At 36.3% G+C, this 25,671-nt stretch overlaps 1 protein-coding gene across 1 annotated transcript in view; it reads left to right on the top strand.

Annotated features, from left to right (window-relative positions):
• The window catches only part of PARD3B (par-3 family cell polarity regulator beta), a 1,040,415-nt gene that overhangs the window by 454,753 nt on the left and 559,991 nt on the right, over positions 1–25,671 (top strand). Inside the window, exon 4 of the mRNA XM_022567488.3 lies at positions 182–291. Within this exon, the coding sequence (XP_022423196.1) occupies positions 182–291 (110 nt within the window). The remainder of the gene's footprint in view (positions 1–181; positions 292–25,671) is intronic.

The raw sequence follows: 25,671 nt of genomic DNA, 5'->3' as shown, positions 1-25,671 counted from the left end.
TGTCATTCTATAAATAGATGACAAAAGATCATGAAATGGATTAATTTATAGGCATCCTTAGAAATAGAATGTTTTTATATAAAAGCATGTTGTAAACCTTTTTAATTAAATTGCATTGTACCATGCCCTCTCTTCCCCCCCAGGGCATTCTTGACCTCTCACCTCTTGTTTTGTCCTACAGGCACTCCGCTGCTGGTGAGGAGAAGCAGTGACCCAGCGCCAAGCCCACCTGCTGATGCCAAGCCAAGCGCTTCACACCCCAGTGGCCAGAGTCTGAAACCTGTTATTCCAGTAGGTATCCTGCCGTTTGCATTCCTAATGAAAGATCAAAGCGCCTTACCCATAAACTAACTGGGACTTTGCCGTCTTAAGTAAGTGGATAATTAGAGCTTTTGATAGGATATATAGTGTTAGTTATAATAATAAGTAGCATGAGCTATTGCTAGTATATAGTTATAGTGATAGCTATTATTTACAGAGCACCAATTATGCGCCTGGCACTGTTAAAAGGGCTTTACATGAAGTCATCTATGCTTCCACATCAAAGTACAAACATGTTTTTGTCTCCATTTCACTGATAATGAAATTGAGGCAGAAGGAGGTTTAGTGATTTGTCAGAGGTCACAGCTCCTAAGTGGCACAGCCAAGAATTTAACCCAGGTGGTTTGGCGCCAGAACCTATGCTCTTAACCAGCGCACTATACTGTTGGGTTTCCCATCCTTCTCCTTCATAATGCTCCAAGAGATAGTTTATCTGTTTTCAGTATGTTAATACAATACAGTGCTTTGTGAAGTCATAAGTCATACCATGGTGAATGGTGATAGAGTTTCAGGCTACCAGTGTCGTAGACATGTGGTACCAGGACTGGGTTTCTAGATCTCAACATTCAAATTAAGGAAAAATAAAATTATATACCAAAAGTGCTTATACCTAGGTATACCTATAAATGCTCTACTTAGAATTGAGAAGTTAAGTGGAGAATAGTTTCCTGAAGAGACAATGCTCTCCTTCCATATGGAGCTGTGGGATTTTTCTGCTAAGTCCTGAGTTGCTTTGAAGGATTGTAATTTTGGTTCATCCTCTGAAATAGCCTGAGAGTTAGATTTTGGATAATGGCTGCGTATCACTGCAATAGGTGATCTTCAATAATGTAAGCATATTTAAAAGTCTCCTAAAAGCAAGTCTCTTCTCCATTTTAAGTCTCACTGTGTATAGTGCCTTCAGAAAAAAAGCAACATTTTTGGTATGTAGAGATGCTAAATGAGCTAAATGGATTCTCCCAGTCTGGTATGAAATATTCTTATCAAGAACCAGTGTTAATGTGTGTGAGATAGGAGTCACCATAATAAATCATGGGGTAATTACTCATAGGCTTGCAGCAATATTTGGGCATGTTTCTTTTGGTAAGCAAGGGAGTGTCCTGAAAGTAGTTTAGATGTAATGTTTTCTCACTTCCCATCCTTTTAAAGAAACATATTTAATGGAACATTACTTTAGTAAAAATCAGGTGTGTGTGTTCTGTTCTAATGATGAGTACAAACAGAACCAGTATGTGGTATGCTGTGTGTGTGTGTGTGTTTAATGCCCACTGATTGAGACCATGTTAAGCCTGAGTATATTGGATTGGAGGAAGAGATGAACTATAAAAACAAGAAGAATTACATAAAAGAGAAAAAAGTATAATTTACTGCTTATTTTTACGACATTAATACACCCTGAAACAAAAGTGTGATCTGTGTTACCATGATTTACATGCAGAAACCCCACCAATATTAGGTCTGTGTTTCTATCACTTAGGCTCTGTGTTGAGACCAATTGAAAATACAACAATATAGCTTGCCCTAGAGGAAATGAGGGCTACTATCTTTCTGCTAGATTCTGTATCCTTACCAAAATATGATATTGTTGAGTTCCAAGTTGGGGTGTTTGGAGAGGGAGGTATATTATTACTAGCAAAAATGCAAATTCTAATTCAAGAAGAAATGCCGGCACTGAAAATCCTTTTACCTAACCTATGCAAGTTATCAAACATGGGTCAGTCCCTATGTATCAACAGTAGAAGGGAAAGCACATTTCCTCCTTCCCTCCCAGAGTTCTCTGTGGATGATGAAGTTCAGACCTGAGACTCAAAGAAGAGAATCTGGTCCTTGCCTAGCCACAGAATAATGGCACATCCTTCTCTTATCTCAATTGTAAAATAATCTTCATGCAAACTTTAATCCTTAACGTTACAAGGAGCAGGCATTGTGCCTTATTTATCTTTCTTTCTCTAGTCCTAAATACATGCAGTGTGCTCAGTGTATGTGTGTTGGACGCAAGACTAACATTAGTCTGGAAAAAGTCCTAGAAATTCTCAGCAATTACCCAACTTTTCTAACTCAGATATTCTCTCTGCTCCCCCAAAGAATCTGCCAGGTGAGTGTTTATCTGCCCTAAGGTCTGGATCACCCCAGGCAAGTGTAAAGTTAGTAAGTGAAGACATTTAGGTGTATCTATTTTTTACCTAGAAGGAAAATGCAGTTTGCGTGTGTGTGTGTGTTGTGTGTGTGTGTGTGTGCGTGTGTATGTATGTATTATAACTCTGTTCCTTTATCCCTGCACATCCTAACTCGTGCGCTGGTCAGACCTGATTGTCCCGTATCATAGCCACTGGCTACATGTCGCTCTTGAGTATAAGAAATGTATTGTAAGTGTGGCATGCACACTAGATTTCAAAGATTGAAATATGAAAAAAGTAATGTAAAAGATCTCTTTAATAATTTTGTATTGACTACACATTGAAATGATACTATGGTAAACTGGATAGAATAAAATATATTTAAATTTTCACCTATTTCTTTTTACTTTAAAAAATGGCTACTAAAAAATTAAAAATTACATCTGTGGTTCACATTCTATTCCTATTGGACAGAGTAGCTCTAGACCGAAGTAAAATTGGAAATAGCACTAATGAAATGGTTTGAGACCCTTGGGAGAAAGTTCTTTGAGTTGCACAATATCTCTGGGATAACAGTATGATTAGGTTTGCCTGGGGCAATCCTAGTTCATGCCTGTTGTTCTGGCGTATTTATTAATAGTTTCCCCGCTAACTCTCAGAGGTGTCCATGTATGGATGATAAATTATGTGGCACCCTACACATAGCCCTATAGTCACTTGTATTGTTTCTTCAGTGATCAGAGGAGTAGCCTTTCAAGGAAACCATGGGGAGATAAGAACCACAACTCTTACATGGGAGCACACTGCAGAGAGCGTTCTGTGTGGCAATGACCTGAGCCCAGGTAGTACAGAATCTGAGAATATGGATTCTTCTCCATCTCTCAGATTCTCCTCCACTTCAGCGGCACTATACTTGATTCCTATGATTTGATAAGCGATGACGAACGTGGGGAACATGTGATAATGTACCCATGTAGCAATGAATATGAAAAATAATTGCTTAAAAAGCTCTGTTCAATTGCATTTCATTTCAATATCCAAGAAGAAAGGCAATGACAACAAAATTTCCATCTCTTAAACAGAGTGTTCATATGTAAGTAATTCACAGATGGCAGAGCCCCAAGTGGGTTATATTCAAGCATTCCCAAGAAATGAAACTTACTTACAACCCACAGCATAAGAAGCTGTACGGATGAATATTTGACACATTTGATTATATTGAAATATTGCCTTTAAAACCACAGTTGATGATTGTTATTTTTAGTTGTACTTCATTAGGCTTGCTATAGGGAGGAGAGTTTTCTCTGATATCTGGAGGTATGTTTTTGAAATGTTGGAAAAGTTGCACTTGTTTTCTGGCTGGTGAAGTTATTACGTATTGGTTATTTAAGATGTACACCATCAAACAAGTTGGAGTTTTAAAAAAGGGTTTAAATTAGAAAAATCAGATCCTCTGCAAGCTTCTAATCCCGTGTGTACTGCAAAGCCACTAAATCTCAGTACTTGTCACTTAGAGTACCACCAGATAAACAGCACAGGAATTTGTTTCCTTTCTTCCTCTTTTCATAAACCTATCCAGTTAATCAGAATAGCACGATTATTGATGTGCAAATAGTAATGACTATTTTTCAAGGAGTAGAAAAGTCAATTCTACTGACCGCTTTTGAATCAAAGAAAGAGAATCCTGGGGGCAAGATATTGTAGTGAGAGCCTCCCTTATGGGCAGTCTTACCTTCCTTGCCTTGATTGTAACCTGGTGTTCTTGACTTAAGGGCAAGCCATAAAACCAGGTTCTTGAAATTGATGTTCCTGAATTTGCGGATGGAAGGGAACTCTAAAACAGATGTGATTTTTTTTCCCCCCTTAATATCCGGTTAACTACCATGGTTGTTTTGTGTTTTAATGACTGTTTATAGTTTCACGTTTAACCCCTAAGGCAAAATGATCCTGCAGGGTGAGTAAATTAAAAAGTAGATTCCTGAAAGTTACAATGCTGTGGTTGTTCTCTTTGTTTGTTCTAAAACTATTACTTGTCTTGATTCACCAAAATAAATTAAGACAATACTGGTCAGTTTTTTTAAGTCTGTGTCTATAATATATACATTTCATTTCAAAAAATAACATGGCAGTTTTTGAAGTTGTTAAATTGGTACTCCATGGGTGGGCTTCAGAGGGTCTGTTAACTCTCTGAAGTTTTATGCCATGGCATGGTGTGTGCGTGTGTGTGTGCGCGTGCGTGCGCACACGCGCACGTGCACTTCCTGAAGGGGCTCTATCACTTATCAAATGTTAAAAGGAATACAAAAGATCAAGAACCACTTTTGTGGGGGGTTTAGGATGAAATAATATGGGAAAGCCACCAAGTCTCAGAGTATGATGAGTGATAAGTAAAGTGGAAATTGCTGCTGTCCTCCAAATGTGTATTAAATAATTAAGGTTGTTTCATCATAGTATTACCTTTCCTTTCCAACACATAGTATGTAAATCCAAGGTGTACAGATGAATGGAAGTTTTTGAATTGTTGCATTGAGAGGTCCAAAATAACTCTTTGGTCAGTAACAACACAGTTCGTAGCAGCAGTAAGATTGGGGGAAAGGGGCACCAACCCCTTGGGAAGACACCCTGGGGAGAAGAACTTTTTCCAGTGGTCCTGTGTTTTCAATAGGAATGAAAAGTGAAAATACAGTATCCAGTATCAGTTTTGTGGAGTTTTTGTTATTTCATCAGCAAAGATAATGGCAGGTAGCTTCCAGTGAGAGAAAATCTTTCCAGTGAGTAGAAGCATTCTCTTTGTGTCTTGCATATATGTATTGATTGGAGAATTTCCCCTTGGATGTCACGTATATTGAAGTTATTATAGCCAGTGTTGCTCCTGGATTAAACACTTTCAAATCCGTGAAAGGAATTGCTGAAATATTACAGAGAAAGTTAAATAGCTTGGCTTTTCGGATTAAAATCATCAAATTGTCACTGACATGTCAGAGGACTTTTGGTTGTGGGTTGCTGACTGTCAAAATCCAACATAGGAACTTAATGAAAATTCGGAATGACCAAATCATGTTTTTCTATCCATTAGATATACAATTAAGCAGCTATAGAAGTAGGGGAACAAAATAATCATTGTAGACTCTGATATAAATTAGAAGGAAGGCTCTATTCATTGTCATTGAGGAGAGATGGATACTGAAGAATGAAACGGAGGGAGAAATAGCATGTAATATATAATCTCATTATTTAGAGATACTGAAGCCTACAAAAGGTTTTTCTTTTTTTTTCCCCCTCCTGACAGAGTGATTTAATAATAGTCCTGGTGTTTGTAACTCCAGCTGTTCACGCTGTGTGCTGATAAGCCAGAGCTTGGAGACACATTGCAACGATGGTTTTCATATGGCTTTGTTTTTAAGAGATAAAGCTGCCATCCAATATTTCATGGGGCCAAATGTTTACTTAGTTTGGCAACTTTAGGCAGCTTAATTTCTGAAACAGTTACGTTTGTAAGACTCACATTCAGCTGGGGAAAATATAGAAGCCCAGTTTATTCTGTGAAAGAGTTTTTCACCAAACCTTGCAGGAGTTGGTGAAACAAATTTCGACAGTCTGAATGTCTGTGCCATGACTAATGAAGGAACCTGGGGATTGTGACCCCTGTTTAGGTGAGTGCTCTCCCATCGTTCTTCTTGGGTCTAGTCCAGAACTGAAAGTCTAAAAAGAGGGATCACTATTCAGAGGCCAGCTTCAGAAATTAAAGAGGTAACCATGGCATGTCGTCTTTTGCTGTTTAGATTGACCTGCATGTAATGAAAATTGAATGAGTTTGCTTTTATGCCACCATAAATTGATTAATCCCTTAGATGTCTATGACCTCTGCCACGTGCCATCCGGAAAGCATAAGGCATGGTCCTGTCCTCAGGAAACTTACAACCCGGTTATGAAGACCAGAGCTAAAGCAATTAAGCCTAGCAATCCACCAGCGAGTATCAAATCATCAAATAATATATTTTTAACCATTAAAATTAATGTCCTTTGCCTTTAGTCTATACTCTGCTCAGCCTGTCATGGGAATTACCATGTGTACTATCTCTAGCTCTTATCTCACTCAAATATAACTGCTTGTTTACATGTCTGTTACAAGACGGGGCTCCTTAGAGGCATGAGCTGATGTATTCATTTTTGTATGCAAACCCCCAGACACAGTGCCTGACACATAAATATGATTTAGATGATTAAAACTTTTACTTCTGAGCTGGGCAAAATGAATTCAATTCAGCAACTTTTAACTGTTTTGTAAAGATGTGTGAATGTGTGCGTATGTATGTGTATACATATATACGGATATATACACACACATATGTATATATGAATTAAAATGTGAAAATTGTGAAATTACCTGTATACGTACTGTTTTTCTCCCTAAATAGCTTTAGGTTAGGATTTTCTGCTTTAGGACAGCGTGTTACCTGTGTTTTTTAGTGTTGTCAAGGGGAGAGAGAGATTTAAACACAGGTTCTCCACTTGGAGTTTATGATGTGGATGGGTGGCTGAAGTCAGCAGTTTCAAGTGAGGCCTGACTTATCTTCTTACAATTCTAGCAATGACTCCATCATAGAAGTTGATTCTGAGAAAATAGAATTATAGGAAAAGAACAAACCTTGATAATTCTAGAGACAAACATTATAAAGCCTAATTTTGTTAGTGTCCGTGAAATGTGAACAAAGAAAATAATTTAATAGGCAGTCAATGGAGTCAATTATCTGAGTTCTACCTCTTTGTAATAAAACTGTGAGTTCTATCATCAAAAAGTTAGTAACCTCAGTAGTTACAGCTTTGTAATTTTCTAATAACTATGTTCAAAGAACTTAGAAAATCCTTGATTAGACTAGAAATTTCTGCACAAGATTCCTCTCTTATAGCCATCATGTCTGAAGATTTCCCCTTCAAATTTTTCCTTATATTCCGTCTTCTTTAAGAAGTTCTTCTGGTTCCAAGTGATTTGGAAGAAAATAAAAATAAAAATCCTCCTATGTGAATTAATTCAAGAGCATGGGAACATTTACAAGGTGTTTCTTAGCAAAACACTAATAAGCATCTCATGTTAATAGCATGGGCAGATGTGATTTGACAGTGTTGTTTGGTAAAGGTGCTGTTTAAGGTAGCTTTACTCTACCTGATTGCATCAGTAACTCTGTGACCCTGAGGAAATCATTTACATCATGGATGATTTCCACAGAAATTTTGTGTCACTAATAGGAAATAATAAATAGAAATTCTATATGAACTCCTGTTGTTCTTAAGGACTCAGGCACCTGAACTAGCAACTTCAGGGTTCCCGATGTAAATTATTAACTTGATTGGTATGGTATGAATTCACCTTTAAATTTCCTTTTAAGGTCTCAATATTTGTTAGTGCTCATGAAATGAGGCTATATTTCTATGCAAAACACCAAACTTTATTGCTCAAGGTAATGATATCAAGAAATATATATTTTTTAAAAAGCTAAATACACAAAGGCAGCAGCGTAAAAACATACATCTACATATGCACACTTAAATTCTTTGGAGGAGAGCACTGCTTAGACCTGTAGACTAAAGTGCAAGTAGATCACGTTACTTTAAAGTGAAAGCTCAAGGGTATAGATCATGTCTTCTGTAAGTTCTGATCTGCTCTATGCACCTTCTGTGTTGTGGACGTTTACTGAAGATTGATGGCAAGGAAAGAGTTAATGAAAGTTCACCTTGAGAAGAAAGGAGACAATCAGTATTGAGAGGAAATGATTTTCCCCCCCCTCTGAGCATGGTGCAATTCTTAGAAATCTCTTCTGATGGGAGATTTTGTTTTCCCTCACAACCTAAACTCTTCTGAAGTAAAGGTTTCATTTTGTTTTCTTCTTTCAAAATCTAGTCATCGAATGACACTGTACAGACATTTAAAAGACTTTTCTCATTTTCAAGAGGGTGGCCCCTTTCCTAATAGCTCTGTACTTTAAAATGGAATTCTGATTTAGATGCATCACATTTTAAAAGTAGCTACTGTGTGTGTTTCACGCTTGTGGAAACATGTAGCGTCCTCGAAAGCAGCATGTGAGCTTGTCACCATACAGCTTTTGATGTCTGATTAGACGATCATAGGGACATCTGGAGTGAGTTAGTTTTGAAGTTGCTGGTGTGAGGCACTGGAGAATCTAAAGCCTTCTGACAGACTTGAACCAGTGAAAACATCACTACTTTTAGCAAATCTTTTTTAACCTGCAACTGGCTGACAGTTTTCTGACTGACGTAGCCCTGATGTTTTCCAACTGACTTTCCAGCCCCCTTTCTCTACAGAACTCCCTACCTTTCAAGCAAAGAACGGGTAAGCGGCCTTTGTTGTAAAAATCATAAAGGATTATCCCCCTTTAAAAGGAAGAGGCAGGTTCTTAAGCGTCCCAAGTCAGAATTGATGGACTTGCTTAAAGAAATTGTATTGTCTCCTTTTCTTTGCCTTTAATTTCAGTCACTGTGTCAATCACATGTTTCTTAATTTTTAAATAAAATATGTTTGACACTCAGCTATGTTCTATGAAAATCCAAAGATAATTAGGCATCCAAAGCAGTTGGTATTGCTGTAGTGTTATACCACAGGTTTAGAACATCTATCAAAAGTTCATACATTTATCTTGTCAAAATGTTATTTGAATAGTCTTATTAAAGGTAAGTATTGTTTGGTTAAAGGTTGTGTAAATTGTCCAATGAGTTTTTACTGGTATAAGATGATTCCTCAGTATTTCGTGAATAAAATTATTGTATACCTATAAATATCTGAATATATTTACAAAATTCGACCATGTCCTTCTCCTGCCCTGAAGCAACTGACCATTTCCCAGGATATATTTTAAATTTCTTGGTATGCCTTTTTTTTTATTGTAGTAAAATACATATAACATAATCTTTAACATCTTAACCATTTTAAAATGTATGGTTAGGTTTCACTAAATACATTCATATTATTGTGCAACCAGGACACCGCGCCTCTCCAGAGCTCCTTTCATCTAGCAAAGCTGAAATCTATACTTATTAAACAATCAAGCCCCATTTCCCCCTCTCCCTAACCCCTGGCAATCACCATTCTACTTTCTGTGTCTATGATTTTGACTACTCTCGGTATCTCATATAAGTGAAATCATAAAGTATTTGGTTTTTGTGACTGGCTTAATTCATTTAGCATTGTTCCCTCAAGGTTTATTCATGTAGCCTGTGCCAGAATTTCCTTCCTTTTTAGGGTGAATAATATGTATATGAAACATTTTGCTTATCTGTTCATTCATTAATAGAGACTTGTGTTGCCTCCATCTTTTAGCTATTGTGAATAATACTGCTATGGATGTTGAGTGTACAAATATTGTTTTCAGACCCTGCTTTCAATTATTTTGAGTGTATACCCAGAAGTGGAAATTCTGGATCATATGGTTATTAAATTTTTAATTTTTTGAGGAGCCACCATACTGTTTTCCATAGTTGTACCATTTTATATTCTCACCAACAGTGCGCAAGGGTTCCAGTCTTTCTACACCCTCACCAACACCTGTCATTTTCTGCTTTTTTAAAATAGCCATCCTTATGGATATGAGGTGTCATCTTGTGGTCTTGATTTGCATTTCCCTAATGATTAGTGATGTTGAGCATCTTTTCATATGCCTGTTAGTCATTCATATGTCTTTCTTGGAGAAATGTCCATTCAAATCCTTTGTCCATTTTTCAATTAGGTTGTTTGTTTTTGTTGTTGTTGAGTTTTGGGAGTTCTCTATGTAGTCTGGATATTAATCCCTTATTTGGATAGATGATATGCAAATATTTTCTCCCATTATGTAGGTTGCCTCTTCACTCTGTTGACAGTGTCCTTTGATACCCCAAAGATATTCATTTTTCATGAAGTCCGGTTTATATACTTTGTTGTTGTTGTTGCCTGTTTCTTTGTTGCTGTATCCAAGAAATCATTGCCAACTTCGGTGCTGTGAAGTTTTTGCCCTATGTTTTCTTCTAAGAGTTTTATAGTTTTAACTCTTATGTTTAGGTCTGTGATCCATTTTGAGTTAAATTTTATATGTGGTATTGGGTAAAGGTTCAACTTCATTCTTTTGCATGTGAATATCCACTTTTCTCAGCACCATTTGTTGAAAATACTATTCTTGCCCTTCATCCTTGTTGAAAATCATTGACCATATGAGCAAGGGTTTATTTTTGGTTTCTTGGCATTACTTTTTACAGCCTAACCTCAGCCTATATGTTTAGCTTCATCTCTAGCATGCTGCCTGCAGTTTCTCACATGTGCACAGAATGATCCTGTGTGTCTTTGCCCAGCTGTTTCTTCTGCCAGGCAAACGACAAATGTCATTCATCCCCTTTCCCCTTAGTGAATGTGCAGTTTTCTTTCAAAACCTAGTGCAGTGGTCTTTCTTTCACTAATCCTTCCCTAACCTCTCTCTGTTATGGGCAGAATTAACCATGTCATGCCCATGGCACACTGTCATATCTTTATTATAATTCTTCCTACCTCATGTTATAATTTTCCACATTTTATAATTCCATTACCAGACTCTGAACTCCTTGTGAGTGGATCGAATTTTCTTTCACATACCCAGAACGTGATATCTTCCCTAAAGAACAGGGGGCACTTATGAAAGGTTTATATAAAGAACAGAATGGAGTACATTTTCCTATCACATAATAGCCTATTTAAATTGCAAAGCAATTTAATTGCAGTTTTAGTAGCATTAATCTGCATGCTAGGTCTGCCAACAGATGGCCACGTAATACTACCCGGGATGTCAGGGAGGGAGGGCCTTTCTTTGCTCAGTTCTAAGTTCATGTCAGATGTGGACACTTCATTATATATATTTAAATATGTTATTTCATCCCATAAAAATCTGCAAGTTTGACTTTATTTACTCTGTTTCATAGATGAAGAAGCTAGGTCTCACACAAGTTAACTCATTTGCCCCAGATTATGTAGCTAATAAGTAGCAGTGCTAGAAATTTTACTTCAGGTATGTTGTAATCCAAAGTGTAACCTATTTTCATCCTACCACTCAAATCAATAGTTAACCTTGGAAGTAGCACCCTAGAGTCTATACCTTTGTCCCATAGATGCTGCCATTGCTCAACTGCTTTGGGCAATCTTCAATTGAAACTGCCTTCAAAGCCAGTTTATGAGGTACTAAAATATATATATATATGTTGTTTAATCATTTTATACTCGCATGTTATTTTTCCACCAAAAATGATATTGTTCTATTTGATGCCACAATTTATACTGTAAAGTTGGTCTCAAGTAACTTGACTGTTTATACAATTTAGATATCCGTATGCAGCAGAAAGATGTGCCACCACACACACACACACACACACACACACACACACACACATCTGATGCAGGCATTAAAAATATTTATGGAAGTGTAGATTCAGGTGTGCTTTAGCAGCAGAGTTTTATAGCCATTCTTTGTTTATCCAATTGTCTAGTGGTTGAGACAACTAGGTTTTATCCCTGACTCATCCATTGGCTCTTTGTCAAGGTAGGCAAGTATAATTTTGTTCTCCGTCTGGAAGAAGAAGATTGTCTTTTCTCTTGCGCACAGTGGAATTGCAAGGTTAATGCCTTTTGTCTTGAGTATAGCATTTAGCAGACTGTGGATCTTAATATATGTTAATAATAGCGATAATAATGAATGTTGATAATTAAAGGTCTTTTATAATTACCAGATTTCTGATGTGTGTTAAATATAATTAAAGGGAAATGATTTAAATTAACATGCATGCACACAAAAGCTAGAGCTAGCCACAGCTTTTATTTTTAGCTTCTTAACCAACATCATGAATGTGAATCCAGTATTAGGTCCAATTATTATTATAGTTTCACTCTGGTCATGTATGGAGAACCCATGCAGGATCTGGAAACTAGAATTGCATCTGTTTGAGTTGAGAAACACAGTAATGAATGGGAAACCACAAAGGACTTTTGTGATTGGAGCTTGACCATGTGAAATCGTGCATTAGACATTATTATAATCTACTGCCATAACAATCTCTGAGTTCCATGAGAGAAAGGTACTTTTCCTAGAAGCTGGACACCATCCCTGGAGTGGGTAACAAACAGATCTGCCTGGAAGGGCTCTAAAAGGTGTAGGTGGAATAGAGGAAACAATATTCATGAATAATTTCCCATGAAATTCAGCTTGGAGATTCATCCTTTGAACTCAGATTATTTCATTTTTTTATTTTATTTTATTTTTTTAACATCTTTTTTGGGGTATAATTGCTTTACAATGATGTGTTCGTTTCTGCTTTACAACAAATTGAATCAGTTATATATATACATATGTTCCCATATCTCTTCCCTCTTGCGTCTCCCTCCCTCCCACCCTCCCTATGAACTCAGATTATTTCATAAGGTACTAGAGAGGTAGGTGGGAGCTGAGAATTGGGAGAGGCAGCAGGCTGAAGTGGTTAAGAACATGGACTCATAAGCTTGACTGCCTCATTCAAATCTAGTTCCACCACTGAGTAAAGGGGTGATTTTTGTCAAGTACGTCCCTTGTTTTGGTCTCAATTTTCTCATCTATAAAATAGTGATAACAGTACCTACCTTACAGGGTCATGTTGAGAAATAAACAACCGGTTATTTGTAAAAATTCTTACAATATATAGTAAGTACTATATGTGTTTGTTAAATAAATATATGTGTTGGATTTGAGTCATACATGAAGGAGGAAAGGGTGGTAGGGTGAAGTGGACTCTACAAGCAATTCTGAGAGTCAGTTTTTTAAAAGCTGACCTTTATCAGGTTTAGCTTTAATTTAAGGAAGTCATTTAGCACACAGCTAGAAAAAAATACGGTTTCCAAAATTGAACATTAAATGTATGTAAATGTTAAATGTATGTTGAGTGTCTTTTGTTTATAGAGACCCTTCCAATTTCTTTTCATTTGGGTTGAGGGGAAGGAAAAAAAAAGAAAAGAAAAGAAGAAGAAGAAAAAAAACCCTCCAAAGAGCAATTCTTAAAGCGGTATTGGAACTGCATCAATGAATTCATCCCTAGTTTTCCTCTCTTGATGTGAAATGGTTTTCTTCCTTGTAAACATTTTGTTTAAACTGAAAACCCAGAAAGAAACAGGAAAGGAGAGTTATTAAGAAACAGGGCAATTTCTAATGGTTCAAACGTGTCATTCACCTCCTGTACTTTTCTGAAAGCCCTGCCCTTTGGTGTTTCCCTAGCTTGCTCTTCTGCCCCCCTGAATCACTTTTCTCACTTCCCTGCATGGCGGACACCTTCTCATCTGCTAAGGCCAGGCTAGGCCATCACTTCCTTTTTAAATCTCTTTTCAAAACCCTACTCCCTGGCAGAAGTTTGGTGCCGTTTCAGCAATTTTGTTAATGTGTGACTTTGCGTTTGTTGAGATCATGACGAAAATGTTTTTGGAGGAGCAGTATTTAATACAGGACTGAAATGTCAGAGGCCAGAGACAAGATACCTGGAGAGCACAGTATCGGTGCCCCTCACATCACACACTGGTTCCCTGACTCAGGCATACTCTGCTGTGCCTGGAATTGAGCCAACTCTTTCCTTCTAGTTCTGTTGTCCCCTTGCCTGCATGAGAATGGATCATACTCCTGCCATGAACAGTATCATGACCACTTATCATTTTTATTTGTATGTTTCCCTCCTTCCTTTGGAGTGGAGGTGCTCTGAGGGCAGAGAATGTGCTTTTTGTCTTGGTAGCCTAGCACTTAGCATATGGTAGGTATTTAATAGTTGACTGAATAAATGAATGAGTGATAAAAATAGTGGACAAGCAACTGGAAGGAAAGAAAGAAAACTGAACAAATTCTCAGATTCTGCCAGATTGATGTTTTTATAGAGAGAATATTTTAAAGGCAGTATTGAAAGAATACAGTATTTTAAAAGGTAATGTAGATAGTATTTTTTGTTGTTCTTTTCTACATTCACTGTTAAATGATGAACAAATGGACTTCATTCAGCATGAAAAGCATTTAGCTATCTCTACGTTACAACCTAAAACAGAGTACACATAGACCTCTGAGAACATTATGCCATTTCTGCATTTTTAATATAGTTCAAACCCAGTCCCTCCAAGTCACTTTCCAGCTTCTTTCATTTTAAACATGCTGGCAATGGTGGGGGAGGGAGTTTGTTTGGAAATGATTATAATCATTTAAGTTCAGCGGCTGATCAGCGCTTTCTTAACAATTTGAAAATATGTAATTTAATTTAATTATCTGTGTATATTTGGGGGATTAATGATAGAACCTACCAAAATAACCATTTAATGTCAAAATCTGAGTTTTTTTGGACTTCTCAATCTGTTTTGATGAATAGGTAAAGTAGAAATTGGAGACTTTGTGCAAGTTGTAAAGGTACTCTATAGCCATTTCTTGTGTGACTGCACCCATGTGATAGACAGCCTTTGGGTGTAAAATTTTGTTTTGCCTTGTGTCTACCACATATAGTTAAACTGAGTTACTGCACCACGTAACCTAAAACAATTTACCTTAGGAATTGCCAAACTGAATTTTGGTTTTATAGTTCTGGCTAGTTTTCAAATTAGCGGGCCAGAGATAACATATAAAACTAAATATTTTAAAGCAATGAATCTAGGCATCAGTTTCAGGATAAAATTCTTCTGGCCTAATTCGGAGAAAAAATTTGTCTAGTTTCAGCTCATTGCATGGTTCCCAACTGATATTACACTTGGAGACCATTATGGAAGATTAAGGCTTTGTCAAGTTCTCATAATACTTTCCCACTTTTGACTATACGAACTTGCTGGGATCTTTCATTCCTAAGTTTGGGCTGACTCTGTAAAAGTGTTCGTAATGTCTTCCTTCATTTAACAAGCATTGGTACCATGGTTTGTGCTAAGGATTAAAAGGTGAGTAAAACATGGGCCTCTCCCCAGGGAGCTCCCTTTTATGTGTCTCTCTCCCTCATCCATTGAGGGGCACAGACATATAAATGGAAATTATGACACAATTCAGGTGCAATGATTTTCCTGTGGACAAGGAAAATCTATGGAAAACTAAGAGGAGAATTTGAAAGTAGTTCATGAAGGGTGCAAGTTTCACGGAAATGCTGTGTCTTAAAGGATGACTAGGAGGCAACCAGGCCAAATCATGGAAAAATATGTTTTAGCCAGAGGGTTACAAAAATAAAGACAAAGATGTGAGAAATAGTCTTCCTGAGGTTTTCCGGAGGAATTGCAAACACTTCAGTCTTGTTCAGAGAGTTTGGAGAAATAAGTGGCCAAATCATGAAAGACTATATATATGTCATATGAAGGAGCTTGACTTTTATGTGTTACACAGGACCACTGAAGAGTTTGAAATAGAGGGGTTACAGGTTCAACTTTGTAAAAGTCAGAGTAGAGATAAGAAAATACTTAGGAGTTTGTTATAGTATGATTGAGGACAGAACTGGCAAAGATCTGAATTACACCATGATTCCTTTATAGACAGGGACTCAGTGATTGATTGACTGGGTGATAATTACAAAACATCCACCACCACACTTTCTTTGTACCAGTCAGTGTTCTAAGTGCTGTAAATATATTATTCTCTCTAATCCTCATAACAATGATGGCTACCATTTATATCCCCACTTTATTGATAAGGAAATGAGGCACACAGAGACTAAGTAAAGGTCAAGTTGCTCAGTCACAAAGCTAACAAGTGGCAGGAATATTTAGGAAATAAAATCCACATATCTTGGATAAGGGGGTAGAACATACAAGAGATGTTAAGAATTCCCAGGGTCCACTTTTGTGTAGTGAGGCAGAAGAATATTCTACCATCAAACACACGGAACGTAGAATCAGTTTGTGGGCAAAGATACAAACAGAGGTGTTTGGAAATCAAAGAAATAAGAGTTCATACCTTGAAGTCCTTGATGATCTTATTAAGATCAGTTCCAGTAGAGGAAAGTGGGGTGGAAATGGCTATACTGTTGGTTGAGTAGGAGATTGGAGGCAAAGAAGTGGAAACAGCTCTTACAGAACTTATGACATTAGGGAGAGCACACACAGAGTTAAATTTTATATGCCAGGAACCATTTAAGGACTCTTAATTTCAAGGAACTTTTGTACAATGTAAAATGGCTCTGTCAAAAAATGAATGGTATTTTGCTTTTCTGAGAATTCTGCACGTAATCTATGAGCATGTTGAATATCTGTGTCTTGGGAAGGGAGAGATGCAGCTGGGCTTCAGGAAAAACTGGAATCAGAGACTCAACTAATTATCTCTGCCTTATTATTTCATAGATTTCATCATGTTTCTCTGCAGACCAGCTTCCTCAACAGAGGGGAACATGGCTGCTAACAATTCCAGTTTTACCATCTCCAGAGAGGTACTAATTCTTTTCCTGGGCTCCAGGAAAGAAGTCTGGCAGCTTTCAGCTATGGCTACTTTAAATCAGCCGTGGCTACTCATGGCTATGGCGGGTGGCAGGAGTGGTCTATAGCCACATGACATTTGCTGCATGGTCCATTGAGGGAAGAGCAGTTTCTAGCACGGGGAGGACCGGGCAGACATTCCCATCCATGCAGACTCAGAGCCAAGGCCAGGTGTAAACAATCAATAATGACAGTACTGTAAGTTCAGGAAGAGCTCTGTGCACGAGTGGCCAAGGAAGCTTCAAGAAGAAAGATGGCTTGATGTGGGTCTTAAAGGAAGGATGAGTATTAGATAGCCATAGAGAGTTCAGTGAGCAAGTTCATGTTAACAAGGATATGTCAGTAGTGTTTGGACAGAAGCAGACCTTACTGGGCAGAGTAGAAGAATTCTGAATGCACTGTTTCTCAGAGTAATCCAAAGACAACTTACGTCAGAAACACCTGAGAAGTTTGCAAAAACACCTATTCCTGAGCTATCTCCCAGTCTGTTGAATCAGAATTTTGAGAGTAGAGTCCGGGGAATCTGCATCATAAATGAGTACTATTTATGATGTTCAATCTCCAATGTGATGGGAGAATTCTGTGAAATTCGGTTATAAAGAGAGACTGGACCTGGCCTGTGGAGGGCAAGATGCTTGAGCACCAGGAGATGTGGTTAGCTATTTCAGCTGGTTCAGACATGAAAGAAACCCTTTGGAAGCATAATTTTCATGACTTATTCAAAGATGAGGCGGATAGAATGAAAAGATCACAATATATTTGACAAATTAATACACACTGGATTTGGAAGAAACAAATTAACTGTTATATTTTGCATAAAATTGTGAAGTTGTCAAAACCAAGAAAAAAAAGGCGGGAGAAGAAGAAAGCGGGACAGACGTTACGTTGGAGAAGAAAGAAGTGGTGAAACACAAAGGAATTTTTTAAAATAGGGTAATTTGATGGGACCATAAAGACACCCTTACGTGATACCTTATTTAAGACACAAGCGTGTATTTTTGTTGTCCCCATTTAATAAATCATAATTAGTATCATCAGGCTCATTGAACAGCAGACAGGGGAAAAGAAAAGAAAACACCTATCTCCCTAAAAAGAAGAGTTTTGTCTCAGGTCACAGAAGCAATAATTTAGGACATCGACTCCTTTGGGTCTGGAAAAGTTAATGTATCTCAAGTAACTAACTGACGTTCACCAAATGTAAGAGCAGATAAAGTTTCCCCCAAAGATCCTGTGCACATTTTTCTGCTGCCTTTTGGCTGAGGCACTAATCTAATCTGATGTGTTGAACAGAATAGCTTCTGCCCTTTTAGCATTTCTCTGTCTGGCAGGATTTCTGATATTTGGTTGCATGGTTAACATCAAGCATGAAGAGAAAGTGGTTTCTGGTAAAGCAGTTTTAAGATGGGTTTTCTGACTCATGGAAGGCTATGCTGATGGAGGAATCGGTGAAGTCAATAATTGTGGCTTTTCTACCTGAATTAATAATACAAGTTCAAGTTACACAATAGCAGCAAATGTGTTGTGGACGAGGAATTGGGAGACCCACCTTCTGGTCTCAGCTGAGAGACTGAATTGCGTGGCCTTGGAGAAGGTACTTAACTTCCTGGGAACCATTTTTTCATCTGTAAAATGAGAAAGATTAAATGTAAAATGAGAAATTATTAAAATGGGAAGTCTCGTATAACACTGGTAGGAACATAAATTGGTACAATACATGAGGAAATTACCTGATCTTAATTCTCAGTTTAAGGATTTGTAATGAGGGAACGTTTTTCTACCCACCCCCCCTTTTTTTTGTTTACTTTTACAACTTTTCTTTAGTTCTTAAATTATCTGATTTCAAGGAGTGTGTCTTTTGTTTTCACTTTTTCATTATCTCTCTTAAGTAGCCAAGAAGACACTGAAAGAGTTGTAACTGGCTTGGGGTTGGCTTTCTCTAAACCCCATGCAGTGCTTGAAGTTACTTACCTGAGCAAAACTGGCAGTTCTAACTGGAAGGGAAATAAGATGCAGTGATCTTAGTGGCAAACCAATACTCCCCTCTCTGGTCACCAAATATTTCTTTGCATTCATTTTTTTCTATTCTGTTTTCTTATTCTGAATACTGGGCTTTTTTTGATTTTAGGCATTAGAAATATCTTTCCCAGTCTGTGACCTGTCTTTTTACCTTGATTTTTTTTATTATAGACAAGCTTTAAATTTTAATATATTTATTAGTTTTAGTGCTGTGCTCTGTGTGTGTTTAAGAAATAATTTTTTACCCTGACTCACAATGATATTTTCCAATATTACTTTTTCTGAGAATTTTTAAGTTTTCACATTTAAACTTTTAATTCATCTGTAAGTTTTTAAGTGGTGTGAGTCGGGATCTATTTTTATTTTATTTTTTTGGTATTGTAAGTGCCACTTAAAATAATTAATGAATGTTGATTATCAAGTGTTTTTTCTGTTTTTTCAGATGATAATTTTTTTCCTTTATTCCCTGAAAGTAATGTATTCCGTCAGTACAGCCTCATGATAAAGCCTCATTGGCCATGATGTGTTGTGTTTTCTATATTGCTGAATTCACCTTGCTAATGTTTTATTTAGGATGTTATCATCTATGTAACTGAGATAGTTCTTTATTTTTTGCATTGTTTGGTTTTGGCACTATGCCTTCCATACCTTATGTAAGCTTCACTAAATGAGTAGACAAGCTTTCACTGTGTTTTCCCCCCATTATCTGAAACAATTTGTGTTTACTATTGGAATTATGTTTTTGTAAATCATCTGTTCAGTCTGCGACTGCGTATGTGTGTGTTGTCTGTTTGTGGGTAGTGTGGGGCGTAGAAGGAGGTGGCTTATTCAGATTTTTTGTTTTGTCTACATGTATTCTGGCATGTTTCCAATTTTAAAAATGTCCAGAATATTATCTACATTGTCTTAGGTTTCCAAATTTATTGGTGTAGTCTTAGAATTTTAAAATAATCTCTGCTCTTTGTGTAGTTATGTTTTCCATCGTCTCTAATATTGTTAATTTTTACATTTTCTATTTTTTTTCCTTGATCAATCTTATGGAGATCTGTCTGTATTATTATTTTTAAAATTGTTTCCAAGAAACAACTTTTGGTTTTGTCCATCTATTCTTTTTCTGTTTTATTAACTTCTGCTCTTATTTCCTTTATTCTGCTTTAGTTTTAAGGAAAGTAAAAGTAGAGAAACAATAACTCTTAAGTTCTTTCCTAGTTTTTTATATGGTTATCTATTTCACTTTCTTGCTTTAAATAAATGCACTTACAATATAAATTTGCTTCTTCTCAAAGTACAGCTACGAATGTAGCAGCCTCCCTTCATTTTTGATTCACAGTACCTTCATTCGTCATTCATTTCAGAACACTTTGATTTCCATTGTGATTTCCTCTGTACTCTTTGAGATATGTAATAGTAGTACATTTTAAAGTTGATGAACATATCACTCTAGACCCATTGCTAATTTAATCACGGTGTTTATAAAGAGATTTATATGGTACTGATTTCTTGAATTTTGTGGTGATATTTTGTAATCTAGTGTATGGTTAATTTTTGTAAAAATTTAACATGTTATTAAAATGCATATCACCTCCTTGTTTCTCTGTTACCTCAAGATTGTTTGCTTTGTTCTTCAAATACCCTGTACATGTTTGTTGTTGTTGTTGTATTTTCTCCCTGCCAGCTTCTGATAGAAGTGTGCTAAAATTTCCCAGTGTGGTTATAGATTTGTCAAATTATACTTCTAACTCTGTGAGATTCTGTCTTATGTATGCTGAGGCTATTTACAATTCATGATTGTTACATCTTGTTGATGAGTTTCTTCCTTTTGTTTTAAGTTTCTCTCTTTGTCCACATTAGTAATTTTACATTAAATCCTATTTTATGTGATACATTTGCAACCACCAGCTTATTTTGGTTCCAGTCTTCCTGATGTGTTTTCCATTCCTTTATTTTCAATCTCTGTGTGGTTTTTACCTTAGACATGTAGATGGCGGCGGGGGTGGGGGGCATAAGGGGCATATAGATAGTGTCTTAAAATCTAATCTGTGCATTTAGATAGGTTAGTCCAATACATTTCCAATTATTGAGATTTGGAATCTGTTTGGTCTTATTTCTGACTACCATTGGACTAATAGTCCCCCTCTCTTTTCTTTGTTTCAGATCTATACGTTTTTTTGTGTTCTTTACTCATTACTCATAAATTTTAATGTGTAAATTTTAATATCTCATGCTAAAGAATTTTGAAGTAGATTTTAAGCACTGTGATACAACAGGCAGAATTAGCTGAAATGACAGTGGGGGCTTGCCCTGGGTTACCTGAAAAATAAGCTGGCTAGGACCAGGGCCCTCACCCTTACCCTGAGAGGAAAGGGCTGTGCTTGAACTCATCTTCAGTGAGGCCAGTGGCTCCCTGGCACCAGCAGAAGCTACAGCAAATTCCCACATGTGTCAAGATCTCTAGGTTCAAGGCAGCTAGCCTCTGCAGAGCACCTCAGTAAACAGCTGGTATCCACACGCTGCACTGCCTGGTACCAAGCCCCTTATTTATTTCTGCCACGGACAAGGCTACTCTCATACTCATCCTGTAAAAAGTAAGAGTAATAGGGGATGTTCTGTGATGCCTCCCCATGGCATGTCCAGCAGAACACCCTGGTCTCTGCTCAACCTTCCTTGGGGTCAGTGGAATGATCAAGGAACCTGTGCTATCTCTTGTCTTCCTGCTATCCTCCATCCCCACCCATCCCTACTTCCCTTTCCTCAACCCTGTTCCTTAACCCGTTCTGTGTGAGGTTGTGAAATCAGCCTGAGCCCTATTGCCCAGGAGGTGGTGACTGCTGAAGTATCTGCTTGTAAAACTGAAACCATGACATACAATCTCCAAAAACTTACACGTGTATCCTAAAAAGCAGAAATCTTTTCCTACATTATAAATATAGCATGATCATGCCTCGTGAAATTAATCATTTTAATATCATAAACCTAATCCATGTTAACATTTCTTTAATGGCCCTCCAAATATTCTTTTAAGTTATGATTTAATCCAAGACCACACATCTGATTGCTGAGCATGTTGAATATCTCTATAATTTAGAATAATCTCTAATTATTTGTTATACTGACTTGCAGAAAAACCAACCAGTTGTCCTTTAGTAGGTCATTTTTTATGGACGTGATTGCTTCCTTGTGAAGTAATTGGACTTCTCTAGTCCCTGTAGGTTCTAATAACTGGAAGTTGGATCCAAAGGCTTGATTAAATTTAAGTTAAACGTTTTTAGCAAGATTACATCATAGGTGACATGTACTTCTTATGTATCAGGTCAAAAAACACACAATATCTGTTTTGTTTTGTTTTTCACCATTAGTGACCTAAATTTGGCTATTGGATTAAGGTGATAACCTCATCCCTCACTGCAAACATGAATTTGTTTCACTTGCAACCAGAAATAATCATTTATGGACTAACTTGGGTACTATGTCCAGTTACTGTCAATAGTTTTTACAATACTTGATGATTTTGTCCTGAAACAGTAAGTTCTTTAAGTAGTACAATGTGATGCTTTTTAAATGTTTTCATTTTTTTCCTACACTTTCTGGCATTCTTTTATAATATAGTGATTTCCCCAGCTTTCAGATGGGGATATCTTATTACCCTGAAATACAGTTCATACTATTAATGTAGAAAAATGCTTATTTTGTGCTTTAAATGACTAATTTTCAAAGTAAATAATTTGATTCGTAGAAGTGCCAAATGATGACAAAGACGTTTTCTCTGGCTTTGTCTTTCTGGAATATCACTTAGGGACTCAGAATTTCATAGATAGTGTATTTCAGTCAATTACAATCATTCTTTCTGCTGCCTCAGCTTTGGTGAGTGGGAAGTCCCTTCAGGCTAACTTCTGGGTTTTGACATCAAGCTTCCTTGCTTTTTGGAACAGCCAGATTTCCCAAGATAACCTTATACATTTCTTGCCCCAGACTTGGCCCAAGTCTTCTCTCCAAAGATCTGTAGAGAATGGTATGGACAGGGACCAAAATCCAGGTCCTACGTATGTACTTTTTCCTGAGAGTACATTACTTCTACATCATTTTCTGGCCAGAGTTAGAAGATATGAGAAATATGCTTTTAAAATCTTGAGTTCAAATCAATATCTCTAATTTAATCATTGAGTTTAATTTCTTTGATTTTCTAATTGCTTCTTTTTCATTCTGAAAGTCTTAGTTGCTGTTAACTTTAACATAATTACTCATTTGATTTATCCTACAATTTAAAAAAAAATTCCAGTAACAGCAAAAGATGTACTATCAAAGTGTGTTGATCTAAAATCATTTGAAATAAAATATTTCATTCTGTAGTTTATCATATGCATGTGTATATAGAGAGGTACTCACAAACATACACATAGTATTCTTTAAAATGAATTTTTGTTATTCAGAATGTGTCTTGTAAACATGATTGTCACTTTTACACACTCCATTACTGATAGTACCCTCATGATTCTTGTTATTTTTGTCTATAGATTTAAGTTTTATCTTTAAGCTCAAAACACTGGTCATTAACATTTTAAAGTCAATAATTCATTAGATTTAGCAACCTGTTTCAGCAGTTGTTACACTTGTCTGATTCATACTTCCTCATGAATTTGCTTTTATTTTTTTTTAATGCTGAAGTACTTTATGACTATTTCTATGAGAGGATATGTGAAACATAAACTTTGAATTTTCAAGATACCTTTAATTTGACCTAACTCTTGGATAATAGCTTAGTTGGGTATAAAATTCTAGGTTGCAGTTATTTTTCTTTAAAGCTTTAGAGTTCGTATTCATTGTCTGCTGGCAACTATTGTTGCTGATAAAAGTTTAATTGTCATTCTTTGGTGGATGGTATGCACTTTCTCTTTGTTCTTGGTGTTTTTCTATTTTCAGTATGTTTTCTTATTCACTTTAAGTACAATGTCAACCTCTGAGGACTAATGTTTTCCTTCTATTCAGAAAATGTATCAGCTATTATCTCAAACTGTAGTGATTCTTCACCATTTGCTCCATTTTCTTCATGCATGCTTTTTAGACAATCGTTGGGATCTCTCTCAACATTTTCTTCTAAGAGTCCAGCAAGCCCATGGCTTGGGCCCCACTTACCACTTTGTTTTTATTCAGTTTCAGGGATACTATGGTGTTTATCTTGTTGAGTCAAGCTTACCTTTTAGGATTTATTCTTTTTTATATTTAGTCTTTTTTTCTGTGTGTTTTAAGAAGAGGCACAATCAAATCCTTACTGTTTTGTTACTTTTTTTCACTGGAAGGCACTAATAATATTTTTTAATTGAGAGAAATGAAAAATAATCCAGTTTCTTCTTTACTGTGGAATGAGTACTGTGCATTATTAATGGAATATTAGACCTTCAAGCAAAATATTTTTCATTGTGTAAGCCATCCATGCTCTTTGTGTGTGTGTGTGTGTGTGTGTGTGTGTGTGTGTGTGTGTGTATGTGTGTCACATGGCTTGTGGGATCATCATTCCCTGACCAGGGATCAAACCTGTGCCCCTTCTTTGGAAGCGTGGAGTCCTAACCATGGGACTGCCAGGGAATTCCCCAGGGTATCCATACTCTTGACCTTTATTAAAATTTCAGACATAAGTTGAGTGAGCTCTTTTTTATATTTCTTCTTATGAACATATCCTCATGCATAATAATAAACTTTGCACTTTTTTTTTTATAAATAAGATATAGTTTGAAGACTGTTTCTACCATTAGTAAATCATGCACATTGAATGATATGTTCAAGAATTCTATATTTTAAAATGCCTATATTTTTGTAAACTTCGTTTGAATTTAATAAGTAAAATAATCCAGGCTACTTATTAAGGGATAAGAAGAGATATCCAAATTCTATTTCCTATCACTGGCTCACAAGTATAATATAGTTTACAGTCTAGATATTTTACATTCTAAATAACATTTTCTCATTAAAAAAAATATTTTAAATAGAATTGAACATATGAAGAAAATAACATTCTTCTCTGTAACTGTATTTATTTACTGTTTAAAAAATAACATTACTTGCTATGGCCACATTTCTTAGTTTAATTATATTAATTATATTTGATAACATGGATGATATAGTCTTGAAAAACAATATCAAATCAGATATATTAAAATTAGAATTTTATGTATGGAATTAAACTTAGTTCACTGAGGATAGAAATGTTGTCCTATTCTTTGATTTGGTTAATAAATGGTATATAGTAACTTCTTAGGAAATATTGAATTGCTGATAGTAAGTTTCAGAGGAATTAAATGCTTTTAACAAGTCCTGAACACTTTTATAAATGTGAAGTTATATCTTCTGAATATTTTAGACTTTGTCCTTGAAATTTAACACAGATATTATTAGCAAGAAGCTAATTAGTTGAAAATCAAAAATTAAGATTTAGTTTTCTTGGATACTATTCCAACTATCTCTCATTGCCCCAGAGTTGAATAAATGGTTATTTTTATACATGAAAATTGGCTGCTTTTAAAAACAACTTTAAAGTGTGAAATAAAGCTACTGTTTCATTCCCCTCCTGTGTGCACATGTTTTTAAGTAAATCAGGATGTGCTCTCCTAAAAAATCATCATCTTATGATTTTAAGTTGTGTTGTTCTGTGTAAAAAAGATGGGTTCTGGCATTGTCCTACTGTGGTAAATTTTGAAAAGATGTCAAAAAACTTGTGTTATTTGCTTTGAAGTAAGAGATTAAGATAAAACTAAAATAAAAAATTAAAAGACGCTTAGACAACATTTC

The sequence above is a fragment of the Delphinapterus leucas genome, chromosome 8 (assembly GCF_059928025.1).
Source record: "Delphinapterus leucas isolate spDelLeu-1000000601 "Yukka" chromosome 8, BTC_Dleu_Yukka2, whole genome shotgun sequence".
Lineage (NCBI taxonomy): Eukaryota > Metazoa > Chordata > Mammalia > Artiodactyla > Monodontidae > Delphinapterus > Delphinapterus leucas.
This window is presented reverse-complemented; position numbering and strand designations above follow the sequence as displayed.